General features: G+C 32.9%; 1 protein-coding gene across 1 annotated transcript; it reads left to right on the forward strand.

The window, feature by feature from the left end:
- Nucleotides 1–495: 495 nt before the first annotated feature.
- Nucleotides 496–8,356, forward strand: LOC110030936 (protein TIC 22-like, chloroplastic). Its single transcript, XM_020733933.1, has 7 exons — nt 496–1,112; nt 1,261–1,335; nt 6,158–6,214; nt 6,585–6,644; nt 6,882–6,962; nt 7,832–7,867; nt 8,148–8,356. Exons 1-7 carry the CDS (start codon nt 603–605, stop codon nt 8,253–8,255), a joined length of 927 nt encoding a protein of 308 aa, XP_020589592.1. The 5' UTR covers nt 496–602; the 3' UTR covers nt 8,256–8,356.
- Nucleotides 8,357–19,492: the final 11,136 nt, after the last annotated feature.

Below are 19,492 nucleotides of genomic sequence, written 5' to 3' on the forward strand. Positions count from 1 at the left end.
ATAATATTGTTATTTGTAATGTGATATTAAATATTTGAGTACAATGTGGGTATATATGAAAGTCTAGGTGTGATGTGTAAATACAGAAGAATTGTGGGCTAATGTATATAAACATTATGTGGTATATATTTAATTCTTTTTTTAAAATCATGTGGTACATAATTCAACATCAACTTGAATTTTCTAAAATCTAATTAGTGCAATGTGTGGTTAGAGGTCTATATTCACACTTGGAGGAGAAAATGTTGCATATTTATTAAGTATGTATTTTACAAAGGTTGATGAAGTGGTCACGTCACGATATTTTTAGTTTTATGTGATGTGATCACTCTATTCATCTTTGTAAGTACATACTTAATAAGTAAAACACGCGATCGATTTACACAACGTTTGGCCGAAAAAAATTTTTAAAAAAATTCTATTACTAAAAATTAATTAAATTTGGATTTATAAGACATATTTAAATCCCACTCGAATTAAACCACCAGTTTTCAAACAGCCCTAACTCTTGTAGCTTTCACTAAACACTACCCCTCTCTCTCTCTCCCCCTCTCTGCTTCCTCTCTCCCGATTCTTCTATAGAGTTTTACATTACCGCCCCCATGCCGTTCCCATGGCGAGTCCCCCAAATGCAGAATTCCAACACCCTAACTGATCCAAAACCCAATAAAAATCCCTTCTTTCCCCAGTCCCCAAACCCCCTGGCCGCCATCTTCTCCAACCCCACCGCCGCCTCTTTCAAAACCCAGCTCGATTCCGCCATTCAAACCCTTAGCAGCCAAACCAGGAGAGTTCTGCAGCTCAGCTTCTTAAACCCATCCATCCTTCCTAATGGAATCCCATCTTTCGCGCGGATATCGCCGCCCGGCATAGGCGGTCGCCGCCGTGCCATGACGGTCGAAGCAATCGAGGAGCGGCTCTCCGGCGTGCCTGTGTACACCCTCAGCAATGCGGCGGAGGAATTCGTTCTCGTCTCTGGTATAAGAGCAGAAGGTTCGCTCGGCCTCTTCTGCTTCAAGCAGGAGGACGCCGAGACGCTTCTGGACCAGATGAAGGCAATGAAGAAAGACATGAGCGAAGGTTCCAAGGTCGTTGCCGTCGCTCTCAACAAGGTATTGCTTTGGTTGCGGCTAAGGTTATAGTGGATTGTTTTCGATGGAAAATTGACTATCTTTTTTTTTTTTATCATTAATTGTGAGATGGAGCAGCAAGCTGCACGTTTTGTGCTTCTTTTGGATTGTTAATGTCAGCAAATTGCAGGTTTTTCAGCTGAAGGTTGACGGAGTTGCATTTAGGCTCATTCCGGATCCAAAACAAGTTCTGAATGCGATTAAGGTAAGAGATTTGGATATTTTTAAATTGAAGTACTTCAGGACTGTTAAAGTTGTGTTATATACTTTTCCCTATTTATGGACTTTACACTGATCACTGCATCTCTTTATTTTTTATTTTGGAAGATTTATATACATGCCATTAAATACTTCTGTGTTTACATATCTAACAATTACAATGTAGTTTTTACATATATGGCACCTTACCTATGCATTAAAGGGTGCATTTCAGTTTTCAAATGTTATAATAGTGATACTTTTGGTGTGATATGAGTGATTGAAGCGGTATAAATGTAAAAGGTAAAATTTAGGTGTTAGATATGTAAATATATAAGAATTGGGTAGTATGTAAATGCAATGTTTGATGCTGTTATATTTGACAGGCTCATGATTTTGTGTACATAGTTTCCTTGCTCTTCATGTTGTAATTTACCATTAATTATTGCTTCTCTCCTTCCAGATTCAATTTTCTGTAACAATTTGTGCTGAATTACTTGTTAGAGTATTACTATTGAGGGGTTGGAGTTCACTGCAATAACCATATATGAAAGCATCTACTATGTGCTTCTCTTACTGCTTCACCATCATCATTAAAATGAAGGGAAATTTACATACATAGCACACGATTCTTATGTATTTGCATATCTCATACCTAAACTTTCTTATTTACATTCCTAGCACTTGGGAGCTTTAAACCTAAGCATGAAAAGCTGTATTTTACTTTTAAAAAGTTGTAATAGTGCTTTTTTTATGTGATGTTAAAAGATTTGAGTGCTATGTGTGTAAGTATGAAAGTTTTTGTGTGAGATATGTAAATACATAATACATAAGAATTGTGTGATATATGTAAATGCCCCTAAAATGAATTTCGAACTCATTTTTAGTTGGTTCTTTTAAATTCTAGATACGCCTCTCATTTCTTGCTATATATTTTTTATTATGGAAATAAAGACGGCTTATTTCTTGCCAACACTAGCATATGAGCTATTTTGGTTTATTGCCTCGCTCTCTGATGTTAAACTTGTTAAAGCTTTCATTTTTTAAGTTGTTAATGGTTTTCTCATTCAAATTTTGAAATGTTCTCTATATTGAAGTTCAGGAAGATTTACATACATGCCACTCAATTCCTATATACTTGCATATTTAACACCCAAACTTCAATTTTTACATACATGCCACCTTACTTATACGTGAAAAGGTGTATTTCAATTTTTAAAAGTTAAAATGGTGGTATTTTTGATGTGATGTGAAAGATTTTGGTGGCATAAATGCAAAAGACAAAATTTAGGTGTTAAACATATAAATTCATCAGAATTGAGTGTTATATATGTAAAAGCCCCTTCAGTTTAATTTCAAATCTTCCAATCAGGAAATGTACATTCGTTTCATGCCATCAGGAAAAAGCCGCAAAAATGTTTCTTCCTACTTGGAATTTTGCTGGTTCTTTGCCTGTTCATTCCCTGTATGAAATGTGAATTTATTCATGTTGATATTTCATTCACACTTTGCTTATTGAGGTGAAGTAAATGTTGGATCAATGGAAACTGACCTTTTATTACATGTAATACACTGATAAAAGTTGAATATAATAGCAACGAGGATGCTTTATTGCTTTTTCATTGAATTAAAGTGAATGCATAAAAATAGTTTGGTTTGGTCATAGAATTAGCAATCATTGGAGGAATAATGTTGGAGGTTCCTTGAGATGATTTAGACATGTAAATTTAGATTTAAGTAATAACTTATCGAGGGTTGAAATCTATGCTAGTTAGTTAGGACTGACATATGTATCCTTGTACTTTCCATTAGTCTAAAAAACTGTGTATTTGCTGAAAATGGCATTCACATATTGATGAATTTTTATAAATATCTTGTGAGTTTCAAATTTCTAATTCTTCTTGGAAGATGCTAACATATTTGATATGCAGTGCCATCAGTGTACTTAGAATCCAAGCTTCATAGATATGGGCGATAAATTTTACAATTTGAAGGTCTTATTTGCGGTCCTCTAGTATATTTAGTTGTTGGCTTGTTCTCAAAGTCTTTTCCTATGTTTTTAACTAAGATGTCATATTACATACATTTCATTTTCTTAAAAAGTTGGGTTTTTAAGAGTGCCATGCATAAAGAGATGTGCAAGTATTTTGTCTTCAAAGAATGAAGAACAAAATAAAACATGTTTACTTAACGGAATCAAGTTATGTTTAGAGTTATATGTACTAATTATACATGTACAAAAGTTTAATAACATCTATTTTTGAACTACATTATTATCAAGCTATATTAACAAATCAAATTAGATAGAATAATAATTTTTTGGAGAGACTAGAGCTAAATAATATGGATGATAACTAATATAAAAACAGCACTTCAATTTTTTTAGATTTTTCTCAATAAATTTTCAAGGCAAAGAAAAAAAATTGTGAATATGTGGTTTTTTACAATGATTTCAAATTATCTTTTTTTTTATCAGATTAGTTTTAGAACATTATTGCAAAACTTGTTATTTTAGATAGCATGAAGTTAAAATTGGAACATAATTTAAATTTAAAATTTTCCTACTCAAAATTTAGATTTAGAAGGCCAAAAGGAAGTGTTGATTGCATAGACATAGGTCTGTAAGCTGAAAGGGGGCAAGTGGATGTAGGGGTGTTTTGGATGCTTTGAAAGTTGAAGGATGGTTACGGCTTAAATAAAGAAAACATGGGAAAATAAATTAAGAGGGGGTTGAGAGAAGAGAGTGAAAGACAAGAAATTCACTTGAATGGTTTTTTTTTTTGTAATCGTGGAGAATTATTTAGATATTGTGCAAATATGATCATGATGATACAATGATTTCATGCACATACATAGGCATGTATAATAATACACTTTTGAGGAGTATTTAAGTGGAGAATTTTTAGCGTTGTTGAATATTTTGTATTTATCATATCTCCTTTCTTTTATTCGGTTTTCCCATTTCTTCTCTTGAAAGATTCGAGGCTTATTGTGGTTTTTAGCCTTTTTATTTTTACTTCACTTTTTCATTATATTTTTCTTTTAGTAAGCAATTAAGTATTAAAAGTAAGGATTTTTTATAACAACCAGCATGAGAGTTTAATGCGGAATATAAGATCCATTAGTATGGATCAAGAAATTTGATGGCTAAAGAGTTTTGGGCTTTGGAGAGCCAATATGTGTGGTGGGTAATCTAACATGCATTTGCAAAGGCACTTATTGGCATTTGAATATGCCCATTACTTTGTTAAAGTAGAGATGAATTAAAAAAATTTAGTTATTAATATATATATATATTGTCTTTGTGATTCAATTGTGTTTAGAAGATGAGACCTTTTATGTTGGAGGACATAACCATAGTGGAGTTGTGGTTCAAATTAAAGTTTTTGTATAAGACTGAAAATATTTCCAATAAACTTCATAAAAGTCATTGATTATATTTGCTATGCATATAAGATCGTATGCCCATTGAATTACATCTTAGCAAGTTAAATTTATTGCTAGATATCTTATGAATATAAATGTGATTGCTGATAACAATGATCATTCTTTATTACTATTGTGCTATTTGTCTTTTTTTTCCGGTATTTTGTGACAGTATTGTATAGGAAAGATTCTATCAACTTGGAAATAAAAAATTTTGCATTTTCATAAAAATGTGATTTTTAAGCTTGAAGGTGCAAGAGATAAAAAGTTGGATAAAAACTATGATGCCCATTTGAATATGCCCTTCACAATTAAAATCATGTCCTTGAACTTTTGAGAGTGTTTTACCTTCAATCATGGCATAAGCATCAATCGTAACAAGTTCAAGGACATGATTTTAATTGTAAAGGACTTTTTAAGAGAGATTTTCAAACTTAAAAAGTAATGAATATTATGTGCGAATGAAAAATTTGAAGAGTTTAAATTAATAGATGCTACCATTGTTTTATAGATCAATGATATGCAGATTTTGATGATGCTCATTTGCTGGTTGTTGAAGACAAATGCAATGATCGTTTAATTCTAATGATTCTAATTCAACTTAGTTACAACATATTTGTTATGTGGTAATAGCTATTTTTGTATGTGAAATAATATAATCTGAAATATAGTTGGGCTTGACACATTGAAGTTGAAATTGTGTTTATGGCTTGATGTATATCTACCCTTTATGAAGAAATTTATATTTTTGACTGATCTTGGTCAAATAAGATAGAGCTCATTGGCAAATGTTAAGATCCTTAGTGTTTATGAAGGTGCATTGGTTTTCATGAACATCAAGAGAGTTAATATACTTTATTTGTTGCAACATAGAACTTTAATTAGAGTTGCCTCGATTTTATTAATATTTGTTTTGGAGCATTGTGATTTGATAAAGTAGAAAAATTTTTGGTTTAGAAGTTTGTTATAATGTTTATTGCTTTAGATAAGTCCTAAATACTGTTTAAATAATGTTAAGGAGCACTTTGTTTGGATATTCATGATGGTTAATTGAATAGCAACTCATAAAATAGGCTTAATTGTTTTAGATATAGCACACAATTCTTATGTATTTATATACTCACCCCTAAACTTTCATATTTACATAGCACATTGATGTTTTAAACCTATGCTTGAAACTGTGTATTTCATTTTGAAAAAGTGGTTTTAGATGATACGAAAGTTTTGGCGCGAGATATGTAAATCAATTAAGAATTTTTTGCTTTAGATTAAAAAAGACAAAAAATACACTGAGTAAATATATTTTTTAAAATAAAAACAAAAATAAAAATAAAAAATGATTTTAAAGTGGCCCTTAGTTTATGGTTCATGCAGTTCTGAATGCATGCATTCAAATTTTTCAGCTGAAAGAGGAGTCTAGGAAGGCTGCTGATGATTTTCTTGGAGTGCCAGTATTTCAGGTTCTTCTATAAATAATCTCAAATTTGAAAGTTTTCTTGTAATTTATATAAAAAAAGAAAGATTTACATGCATTCAATTCAATTCCTATGTATTTACATATCTAACGCTAAAACTCCAATTTTTACGTACACGAGCCACCTTATCTATGTATGAAAATGTCTATTTCACTGTTTAGAAGTTAAAGGATGATATTTTTGATGTAATATGAATGATATGGTTGGTACAAACATAAAAAACAAAGTTCAAGTGTTAAATATGTAAATACATAGGAATTGGGTGTATGCATGAAAATGCCCCATTATTATTATTATTGTTATTATTATTATTATTATTTGTTTATTTATTGATTATATTCCAAATGCTTTTCAGTCAAAGAGCTTGGTCTTGAGGAGTCAGGGTAAAAGCTATCGCCCAGCCTTCTTCAGGAAGGTTAAGAGAAGATAGATTATTTATGTAAATGCTCCTTAATTGGGAAGTTTACATACCAAGCACACAAATCTTTTGTATTTACATATCTCACACCTAGACTTTCATCTTATTTGCACTTTGGTATGAAAGTTTAAGTGTGAGATATGTAAATACATTAGAATTGTGTGATATTTATGTAAATAACCCTAATTAATTTTATCTATATTGAAGTTTAATTTTATTTCCTTTTTTATTTAGGAGGACCTCGAAGACTTGCTCTTTAAAGCTTCTCGTGATCAGAGACAATTAAATCCTGCCTTCAGGAAGGGTAACATTGAGGTGAGACTTTCAACTCGTGCTGTGAATTTAACTCAAAGATTGTTAATCGCTCGAAAATTAAGTCAAATTTTGGCTCGGATCGAAATAAACGAGTCGAGCTTCGAGCCAAATTTTTGGATCGTTTTTTTTTTTGAGCCGATTAAATCGGATCATTAACAATCCTAGTGTTGTTAGCCCTCTAAATTTAACGAATTTAGCTCGGAGATCTATGATCACCCGAAATTAATTTGAATTTTGGATTTGATCGAAATAAACAAGTTGTGCTACGAGCCAAAATTTTGGATTGAATATTTTTTAGCAGAATACAACTCGGCTCGAAATTGGATTATTAACAGCCCTATTTGCGACTAGAGAGGTAACGAGCCGAGTTTGAACGAGCTTATACTGTTGCTTCACTCAGGGCTCGTTAAGCTAACAAACTGTTCATGACCATAAAGTTTACTCGAAGTTTGTGTAAATATATTTTTATAAATATCAATGTATAAATATATCTGTGCATAATCTATTCATGCATAAAAATATAAATATAAGGAAGATTTACATGCACACCACTTAATTGATGTATTTACATATCTAACACCTAAACTTCAATTTATATATTTATATATGAAAAGATGTAATTCGCTTTTTAGAAGTTAACATAGTGATATTTTTGATGTGATTTGAAAATTTTGATTGTTATAGATATAGAAGTAAAATCTTTGTGTCAGATTGTAAATGTCTAAGATATGATCATATGAGTGAAATGCAAATGCCCCTAAATATAAATGCATATATGTTTATGTCATAATCAAGCTGCCATTAAGGTGAACATAATTAAACTGTTTAGCTTTATAGTAACTGCAAATATTGAATTTTATTGATTGTAGGTGTCTGTTCTGGAAGAAATCATATCTGCAATGAAGGTGAGGACTTTTTTTTGGAAGATTTACATTCAATTCCTACTCATTTACATTTCCAATATATAAACTTCAATTTTTTCATACAAACCTCTTTACCCATGCATGAAAAGGTTTAATTCATATTCTGAAGTGAAAAAAGTGATTTTTTTTTATGTGATATCAAATATTTGGGCGGTATAAATGTAAAAAGTAAAGTTTAGATGTTAGATATGCAAATTCAACGGATGATCGAAAGTTTGCATTTTTGCCCTGCTGACTGTAAATATGCATATTAACATTTCAGGGAAGCTCTGCATCAGATTGGGATGATGTTGTCTTTATCCCTCCAGGTTTTGAAGTAGCAACTGCTTTTAGGGAAGAGGCTCAAACCAGTCAGACTATAAGTTCTTAGATAATTAAGACCTTTCCTATTATGAACTGAGCCACCCACAATTTTCCATATTTATATTCATACCATCTTGTTCCTATGTATTTGCATATGTAACACCTAAATTTAGCATTTCACATTTACATATCTAACAAGTGAATTTTTTATCTTACAAACTTGAATGATAAATGTAAAAAAGTAAAATGTAGATGTTAGATATGTAAAAAAATTGGGATTGGGTGGTAGTCTATAAATGCCCCCAAAAAAACAAACTAGCTCATCATTGGACATGAATGAAATAATATCAACCAATGCAATGCTATGAAACCTTTGAAAAATCAAAATGTTGTCATCTTCCAGCACTCAATAGCCACCAAAATTAGCTCAAAAATGCATTTGTTTTGAGTATTGAATGTGACAATGCAACACACTTTCACTATGATTATGTGGTTGGAAGCACACAATAAATGGTTTAGTAGTTATGGAAGCTTGCTGTTCATATTAATTAAATTGGTTGGGAACGCACATCTTATGGAATTTGAAATTGTTGAATCGTTTTAGGATGTCGGGTTTTGATTGTTTGTGAGCTCATATAGTCTGGGAGAGACCTGTGTAAGAAAAGTGAAGGAAGAGGATGGTTGTGTTATCTAGGTTTGAATTATGTGTTATGTTTTCTGATCCTCGTTCGGTGGAGCGAAGAAGATGATTTGATGAGAGAGGGCGAGAAAGGTCCAGTTAGAGTCGGGATGTCAGATCCCCCAAAAAAGATCCTAAGAGTAAATCTCTCATATGTATACGTGTCGATTAAGCAGTCTAATAGATCATATAAATACAAATATGATCTCATGATAAATGAGTTATTAATCAAATGTCTAATTATTAATTTATTAATTGCAGATTTAATTCAAAAAAATACAATTTTGAGTTTTTTTCTAATTTGAGAAAGAGGCAACCCCTAAATTTTGAGATTTAGCTAATACAGGGGTTATTTGGTCAATTGCACCCCAAAAAATGTATGTCTGCTCCTCCCTCTTATTCCTTTCGGAAAAAAAATTTGCGTACATAAGACGTACACAGAGTTGTGTACGTCTGTAACCTGCAAATAGATTATTGGGAGGATATTCGGAGGTTATAACTGCGTTATAGCCCCTATAAACTCACTGTAACCTATCTATATATGAAAACAAAAGCGTGGAACTTACTAGAAGATACAAGTATGTTACGGGGAGGTTACAGAGGCTATAACACAGTTATAACCTCCAAATATCCTCCTTGTAACCTATTTTCAGTTTACAGACGTATGCAGCTCTGCTTATCTCTTATGTACGCAAATTTTTTCCCTTAACTTTCATGTTCTCTGATGAAATTTATCTTCCTGAAATAAAAAATGAATTTTTAATATTAAAATAATTTTATATTTTATAGTTTGTTCAAGTCAACCCATCACAGGTTCAAAAATAGAACTACATATACATATTCTTTTCTATTTGACGAGCACTTAGAATTATGATTTTATGATATGGGACTAAACGTAATTCCACTCCACTTCAAAGCTTTGAAAGCATTTCTCATTCATAACACATAAAAATATCACTTTTAATTTTTCAAAGGTAAAGTAAATGAAATATAAATATAAGTTTTAGGTGTTAAATATGTAAATACATAAGAATTGAATGGTATGCATCTAAATTTATTTTTGGTAGAGTAGGCATTTAAACAAATTCATAAATCAAATATATTGGGTTTAAAAAACTATGAAATGATTTTCATGTTATAATATCTAATGAAGTGATTTAAATTATATATTTTTTTCTTATTTTTTTGTTAGCATATTCTTACCATTTTAGGTTAAAGATTAAAAGAAAAGTAAAATTGTCAACATTAATTTCAAGTCTAGATAAAAAGATTGATGTTCTCTTAGGACATAGAGTTCGCTCCGCCACTCCATTTGGCCTCGCTCGCCTCCCTAGCACGCTTGCTTAGGACTCGTTATCCTAGGCCTAGCTCTAGCGCCCCTGCCCAACCTCTCTAGTAGCACGCCCACATGCTTAATTGTTGTTGTTGTTGTTGTTGTTGTAATTAAACTTATATTGATTTATCTTTGGTTATCTTTTTACCAAAAAATATTTTTTTATTTGATTACTTTTGATGTTGACATGTCAAAATTTTAGCCTTTTTAAAATCCTATAAAAATTATTACATAATTTCAATTAAGGGGCCGAAAAGTATATCACTGTCTAAATAGGGATGAAATGTGACATGCATTAAATTTATTAATGTAATAATTTGTCCCTTTCAAAAGAAGGGCTAATTCTGCCCCTGGTTAAGTCCCCTTAACTCTGCAAAGTCTCCTAAGAATATCATTCTTCAATGTGATTACAATCTTCTAACGATAATATTCCTATTTCACTAAGAAATTGAGTGTTAACTTACTTGTTCTTCTAGTATACAGTCAATAGTACTAAATCATAAGCGATTTTAACTTTTTTGGTGTTAATCTTCATGGTCCATAATACTAGAATACTATTACTCTAACATAAGTTTATTAGTCTTAATATAATATATGTTGCGCTTGACATTTATGCTTTTTGGAAAGAATAATTTTCTATTTTTATATATTGCTATCATTTTTTATATTTATGACACTCTCATTCAACATAATCATTCATTTAATAGCTTTGTGTAAGTGTATAGTTCAATAACATATTATTGATTACTTCTAAAATCTATAGATATTACTATAAATTTCATATTAATTGTACTTGATTATATGAGATTTGAGTTGGGATGTATTTCACAAGAAAATTTCATTATGTCAAAAAATTGTACATGTAATTCACCCCTTCAGTGTGGCCTCTACACAAATGTTCTTCACTTTACTCTCAATAATAAAACTTAATAACTCTCTAGCCTCTTTAAATTGTGCTAGTATTTACTTTGTGTGCAGTGGTGAATGTAGATCATTTTTGCAATCATATTTAGATAGCAAAAAGTATTAATTTCTCTAATATTAACTTTTTATACTCCAAAGTTATCAATAGTAGTGTTCAATGCAATGAACCATATCTACAATGCATGTGCCACTCTTAGTGATTCAATGGTGGCAAGTTAATGTGAATCAACTAAATGGTTCTTGTGATTTTGACTCAATTTCCTAATGTTCTCCTATTCTTATTTTTGTTGTGTTTATATCATCTTTTAACAAAAGATTGGAGTTTGGATTTGGACTAATGAAATGAATAATTCAAATAGAGGAGAATCTTAAAGAAGGGGTGAAGGTGAAGGCTTAATGCTCCTCTATAATCACTCTATTAAGGGTCTGCTTGGAGCAGTTGCAATTTATTAAGAAACAGTTGTGAAGCTACTGAAGAATAATCCGATGTTGCAAAAAAATTGCATTGGCTATTACAATTTTTTTTTTGTGAAAAAGTCAGACCGCAGATAGAAAGATGCCACCATACCTAGCTAGGACCGGTGAGAAATGTTGATTTCAGTGGCAGTTTTTTGAAAAAGCTACCAAAATGCAGTTTATCAAAACGAGCAAAACTGCGGTGTGGTGTCACGCTGCCACCGCACCGCTACCTAAACAAATATGAAGATAACTTATCTAGCTTGATTAGGGACAATTTGTTAGACTCCTTTAGTAGGACATTGTATTTATTTTTATGCATCCTTAATATTTTTTATGTATTTTTTTTTATTTTAAAGTAATAAAAATTAAATATGTGGACATTAGTCCCTCAAAAGTCCCATTTATTGGGTATTTTAAATTGGTATTATTTAAGCAAAATCAAAATACAATCATGGCTAAGGTCCTGAAATTCAAAATGGATATTCAAAATTTGAAGATTTAAGTGTGACTAAATTGTATTTATATATCTAACACCTAAGCTTTAATTTTTGCATATATACACCCACATATTCATGAAAATATGTGTTTCACGTTTTAAATGTTAAAATAATGATATTTTCAATGTGATATAAAAGATTTGGGGGGCATACATGTAAAAATAAAAAAAATTAGGTTTTAGATATATAATTACATAAGAATTGAGGGGGCATGCATGTAAATTTCCCAAATATGTGACCTATTTTTTTTCTTCTTTATTTATAGTATTTATTTATTTATTTTTTCCTCTGTATCTTCTTTGTCGGAAGAATATATGTATAATTTATCTACTTAAAAGCTTATTAATTATAAAATAGAATTTAAGGAAATAAAATATTTAATTTTATTTGGTTATTTATATAATATGACATATGGGTGAATATCACATAATATTACTATATTAAAAAATTCAAATAAAAATTTAATTTTATATTGATTTTATTATTAGATATTAAGTTTTAAAGATGGTACAAATTCTTCTTCTTATTATAATAATAATAAAGTTAAAAGAAAGGTTGGTCTAACCTTGTTATTAAATTAAGAAATATTTAATTAAATAAATACCAATTGTTTAGACTTGCCTCCCTTAGCCTTAAATTTCATTTTAATTATTTTTTAATTATTTTTTTTTTATTTTTCTTTTTCATATTGATAGAAGAGATTTCGCTGCATGTTGCGGTTCGTGTGTGTTCTTATAGCCGATTTAGTCTCACATCATAGAGAAATCATAACATTATAAAATTTAAATAGAGAAGAACAAATTTGATAGATGAAATCTTGTAGCACATTTGATGGCCATGATGGTTATTTTTTTTTATTAAAATTTTTTTATTGTATATGAGAATTCAAAATTTTAAGAACTATATTATTATTCAAGAAACTCTATTATAATCACAATGATTAGAAGTATAAAACTTAAAGTGAAGGATTTTATAAAATCAAGGCCGATTTGAAGGTTTGTTGGTTAGAATGTTAGTAACTAGTTCCCATCATTGCAATGTTAGGTTTGTTTTTCTAGACTAATGGAACTAGTCATTTGGTCTGTTAATAGTTGAATTAGCCAGTTAAGTTTTATTTTCAAACCTTGATCATGAATCTCTCTCCAGATATTCTCTCTTGAGTTACTAGTGATGTCCAAGCTTTCAGCGTCGAAGTTCCACAATGTTGTTGTCATAGCTCTTACAAGTAAGCATTTGATCCTTTGGATGGATCAATTTTCAAGTTCATCAAGCTTGATGTGTGCCAAAAGATTCACGACAGTAGAGTAAAATCTATCACACACTTCTGTAACTAAAGTTACAGATAGAGACATTATAATTTCTACGTGGAAAACCATATAAAAGGGAAAAATCATGAGGTTTATCCCAGTTAAAATAATTCACTAAGTAATCGTGGTACATAGGTCAAATTTTATCCTAAATTAGAACATATAGAGTTAGGAAGTTCTTAATAGTAATTTATTGATAATAGACATAATCTAGTTGTAATGAATGTAAGTCTTGGCGATAGCAGGCTGCAAAGGTCATAGTCGATTATTATGGAGGCAATAGTCTGTCATGAATTTTGGTGCTTATAGTCTCAGCTTTTTATAAATGTCAAAATTGAAAGTCATGGCAGTCATTTGTTATGTGGGTTGTAGATGGTTCTTTAGGAGTGTTGGTTGGTCCTAGAGGTTATAGCAGGGGGCTGCAAAAGCTATAAGTCATATAGATCATGGTTGGTCACATAGGTCTTATTGTTGAGCTGTGATAATGTTCATAGGCCGCATAGGCCAAAGTTGGGAGCTAGATGAGTTTTGGGTTGCATAGGCCGTGGTTGGTCATATAGGCAATAACGGGGAACTGTAATAACATTCGTAGGCCACAAGGGCCGGAGTTGGGAAATAAATTAAGTGTAAAAATTTTTGTATGCCGCACGAGCCAGAGTTGAGAGTTGTATGAACTATGCCTATGTTCACAGGAAACAAAGGTTGGAGTTGGGAGCTTCACAATCTACAATAATGTTTGTAGGTCGCATAGGCTAGTGTTAAGAGCTGCACAAGTTGTGGACCACATAGGTCATTGTTGGTCACATAAAGCGTAGTGGTGAGTCATAAGGAGAGAGCTATAGGAGTTTGAATAAAGTCACCATATTTTAAATATATCGATTATAAGCAATAGTTGTGGGTGTATCATCACACTATATTTAGGGCATGTTGCACCTTTTGGAGATGCATTATCTCAACATATTCGAGGTGTGTCATTGTATTTGTTGCAAGGCGCATCATTGTACTGTATTCGAGGTATATTGTTACACCAATTTCAGGATGCATCTTTTCTATGTTTATTGAAAGACATACTGCTCTGCCAAGTGCTTCAATCTGCAAGGAATTTCACTGCAAGGAGTTGATGTCAGCCAATGGTGACCAATGAGTAGTGGTCAACGGTATTCGGTGGCTACAAGATGCGGAGGCATTCACTAGACCTTTAGTGTAGAACATAAGGGTTCAACTCCTTCTCAAAGCTTTGATCTTCCATTGTTTCACGGTCTAGGTCTCCTTTCATGAAGTGGATAGGGCTCTATTTACAAATTCTAGAAGAGGCCTCCTTGTAAATGAAGGAGTCCGGACCACTCCATCAAAACACCCAGAGAGGTTCTCTTCATTAGAGAGAGTTATGTGGATTTGAGTTCCTTAATGAGGTTGAAATTGAGTATTTTTGAGCTCATTAGATTCATCTTGTCAAGCGATTTTATTTGGCTATAACTTTATTACATTTGGAATACATTTGACTTTATATGTGGGCACTAGAACATACCAAAATAATTTAATGGATCAATCTGAGTTTGATTTGACTCACATTATACTAACTTTGATGTCATTGAGTCCGTCTCGTTGAACTGATCAGTTTGATTATAAGTTAGCCGAAATAAGAATTTTGAATGACTTTTAATTGCAATTTGAATGTTCTTTGCTCAAAAGATTGTGTCGAGAGTCGTAACACGCCTTGAGATCTATGTCGAATGATGGAGATTTGTAGATCATGTATCATTTGCCCACTATTATATATACTGGAAGTTGCGGGCCTGCAGTCGAGCCCATGATGTGGCAGCGAAGTAGGTCGGAGCGGTTGGGTCGGCGGAGCGGGCTAGCCGGCTAGAGGTTGGGACGACAGAAAGAGTCAGGTCCATGATGTGGGCCTCACAGTTGTGCTTTGGAGTAGGCATGCAAGCCGAGAAGCGGGATGGAAGCAACAAGCAAATGGTAAGGCCTAGGTTGGGGTAGCGGAGCGGGCCGAAGTGGTCAAGCCAACGGGTTGGAGGTCAAGTCGATAGTCTTGGCCATGCGGTTGCACAACACTCATATGTTGTGTGTGGTGCTTCTACACCGCTCGGATCTAACAATCTGGGTGTAGGTGCAAGGGTTTCATGTGGATTGTGATCTGTGTTGCAAAATCATGTGTATTTTGCACGAGAGCAATTTGATTGCTCAAAATCAAGTGGTTATGGCGTGTTGTCGTGGAAACACTCAGATTCTGGTTTTTTTTTTTGACAATTTTAAGGTTTCTTTCTTCTTTTTTGGTGACTTTGAGCCTATAAATAGGCAACAAAATGAGAGAAATAATTGGAATCTCCCTATCGTGCATTATCGTGCATTCTAGAGAGGGTCTCCGATTTTCTCAACTGTGCATTCCGAATTAAAATGAGAGTTTCACAGCAACATATTCTGAAGGGGATTCTTCATGGATAAAATTTAGAATCACTTATCGTGTATTCCAGAGGTAATTCTTCATGATGACAAATTAAAGTTTCCCTGTCGTTCATTCCAAAGGAGATTCTTTATGAAGGCAAATTGAAGCTTCCTCGTTGTGAATTTCAAAGATAATTCTTTGTGTAAACAAATTGGAGCCTCTCTATAGCACATTCCAAAAGGGATTCTATTTTAACAATAATTGGAGTTTCCCCCAGTGCATTTCAGATGAGATTCTTTATGAAGACAAATTGGAGTTTCCCGACCACAAATCTTGGATGGGATTTTCATGGGGAAAAGTTAGAACATCCTCACTGTCTAGGGTTTCTTTGTAACGACAAATTAGAGTTTCCCCAACTTGCATATTGGGGGGGATTCTTCTTGGATAAAAGTTAAGAGTTTCCCCACCGCACATTCCAAATGGGATTCTCCGTTTCTATCGTTGCACTTTCTATGGTAAGCTTTTTTGCATTGTTACCATGCTTTGTGAAGGAAGTTTTTTTGCACTTCCTTCGTGCTTTCTAAAAGAAGTTTCTTGTGTTGTTGAGATTTTGATGTTTGGTGAATATTGTCCCCTTGAAAATTAGCAGAACTACTAAAAGTTTTAGGAGGTGATTTCAATAACATTTAAAGATGAGCTAACCCTTTCTTCAACATGAAAGAACGAGCATGCAAAGATCAATCTTATCTTTGGAGAGCACAAGAAACATAATTCCTCAATTAAAATGTGGAGACTTTGTAGGCTTTTCAAGCAAAGATGTTGGCTTTTGAAGAAGAGAACTTGAAGTTGTAGACGTTCCGCTGATGAAGAGGATGTTGTAGTGGAACAGTGTCATTTCTTCTGCTGACTTCTTGTAGCCTTTATACCAATGTGTGTTGGTCTTTGTAGCTTTCAATTGTCTAATATGACATTTGTAAGCAGTGTAGGTGTGTTTGTATTTACCTTTTTCTTCTACTTGTTGTTATAAAATTTTTATGTTGCTTTTGAGGCTTATTTTATCTTTCCTTTCGAGTTGTGATTGCTTCATCTCATAGGCTACTACAAGATGTTGTTGGTGTCTTCATCTCCAAAATAGGAGCATAATGGCATTGAACTCCTTTGAGGCTTATGACTTCTAAGATTCTTTGGCTTCAAATGTGTAAATATTTATAGTCAAAGTTAGCATATGTGGTTTGTATAAAAAAATCATGTACCTTTTGAGGCTCATGCCTTATAAGGTTTGTGGCTTCTAAGACTTTTGATGTATTTACAGCTTATGAGGCTTGTCATCTTCTAAAACTTTTAAGTGGATACTCAGTCAACTGCTTGCTCTCATGGAGTATTTCTAGTAAAAAATATACCCACTACTAGCTTCCCTTCGAGACTTGTCGGATGGGCTCGTCTTGTATGAGTATGGGCGGAGACCTTATCTGTCACTTGCCCTTAAGGGGTCTTCCTTGTGAGGCAAGTATCCACTACTAGCATCCCATAGAGACTTAGCTTTTGGGCTCAACTTCATGTGGTATGGGTGGAGACCTCGTCTATCACCTTCCCTCAAGGGTTCGTCTTAGTGAGAAGTGTATTCAGTACGAAATTTTCGTTAATACTCATCTCTTGAGCTTTTCTTCCAAGGATATGGGTGGAGACCTTGTCTGCTACTTTCAGTCGAGCAGTCTTCCTAGCGAGGACTATATTCACTACTATCTACCCATCAAGACATATCTCCTGGACACTTCTTTTAATGGTATGGGTGGAGACCTTATCTACCACTAAGAATGTTTGACATTTCCTAAGTTGTTAGTTAAAGCGCGTCCACTTAACGATTGTAGCTTACAAAAGAATAAGTCAGCTATAATCTATGCAGGATATAAGACGTCTCAGGTTGTGTAGCCGAAGATGCCTGAAGACGTTAACCTGTATTGGAACAAACTCAGAGGGAGAATCCATTAGCAATTAAAACCCATTCTAATATGTATATCCATAAATACTCGGCAAATTTAACTTGTATTGCAATATATTTGAAAGTAGAATTTTTTAAGGATATAAGACTAGTTCTAGATTGTATAGTCAGAGTATTCGCTCACAGAAATTAACCTGTGATGGACAAAGTTAATGAGATCTACCAAGGATTTTTAACTTATCCGAGACCGCTAGTAACAACTTCTGCTTGACGACTGTAATGGAAGAGGTCAAATTGACGCCCCCTGGACTGATTAAGCTAATAATTAGGTGCAAGCATATATCACAGTGGATCATACTTTTTCTTGTAAATATGGTTGCAATTATACTCTAAAATGATGTTGGCAGGTTGCTAGCATATGATTTTGAAGATTTTGTCCTCTAACGGAAGCATTTTTAACACAAGCTTGTAAAACAACACATGTATAAAACTTGGAAGAGATCAACTTCATGATTTATATGAAAATGAACTCAAGTATAGTGAAAGGCGTTGAGGATGCAATTTTTGTGATGAAGTTTTCCCCTCTGTTTGAAAAATTTTCCCGAAGACTTGATATCTAAATGAGACATGAGACGACTACTCCATTATTGTAGCATCCGATACGTTAAAATAAATGAACTTTATAGACTCAATGAAGGCCCCCCCCCCCCCCCCCCCCCCGCCCCGATTATAGTAGACTTGATGTCTAAATGAGATATGTGAATAATACCCCACCATAACGATGTCTAATAAGTTTATGTGAATGACCTTTTGAGACTACAATGAAGCTTTCCCCCCATATTGAAAAATACATCAAAGATGCAAAGGAGTTTCCTTTGTCACTCGGATAATGTGTATCATTGGGAAACAAAGTAGATGCTTGAAGTCGCGAACTTGAAGACTATGTCGAATGAGACTTCATTTCTCACGGACGACATTAAACCGATGTGTGCCTGAAGCTTCATGGGGTAGAATGATTATTTAGCATTTTAGTATTGCATGAAAATTAAACACAAACTCAGATAATCAAAGTGACAAATAGAGATATCAAACGTTTTTACATGAAAACCTATAGAAAAGAAGAAAATCACAAGACATAGCTTAGTTAAAATAATCAACTATATAATTATGAGTACATAGATCCACTATTCTCCTGAATTAGGGAAGATGGAGTTACAAAGTTGGATAAGGTGGATCTGAATACAGGTGGAGGAGATGAATCACACAAAGGAAGAAATGGAGGCTGAATGAAACCCAGAGTGCAGAGACGAGTAATGACGGTGGAAACAGTGAAGATAAGATTACAGTTTTATTATATAAATTACTATGCTTAATTAATTAAAAGTTATTAACTTATATTTAATTATAGAAATTAATATCAATGATTAGAATTGGTCAACCAACCAAACTAAACAACTAGATGACATCGAAGTTCGTGATTTATGCAAAAAAAATAGAAACTATCAGAAAAGGTTGAGTTTTGATGTGACGGTAGAGTAATGGATTATCATCTTAGCGTTGCACGAGATTTCAGACACACAGAGAAAAGAAGAGAAGTAATTAGGAGGAGACACCTCAATTTTTTATGTGGAAAACCCTTGAAGAGGGAAAAATCACGGGGTCTAGCCTAGTTGAAATAATCCACTATGAATGATGAATACACATGTTCATTCTTCTACTAAATTAGGGAAGATAGAATTACAAAATTGCATAACTATGATCTAGC

Source organism: Phalaenopsis equestris, unplaced genomic scaffold, assembly GCF_001263595.1.
Source record: "Phalaenopsis equestris unplaced genomic scaffold, ASM126359v1 Scaffold000761, whole genome shotgun sequence".
Classification (NCBI taxonomy): domain Eukaryota; kingdom Viridiplantae; phylum Streptophyta; class Magnoliopsida; order Asparagales; family Orchidaceae; genus Phalaenopsis; species Phalaenopsis equestris.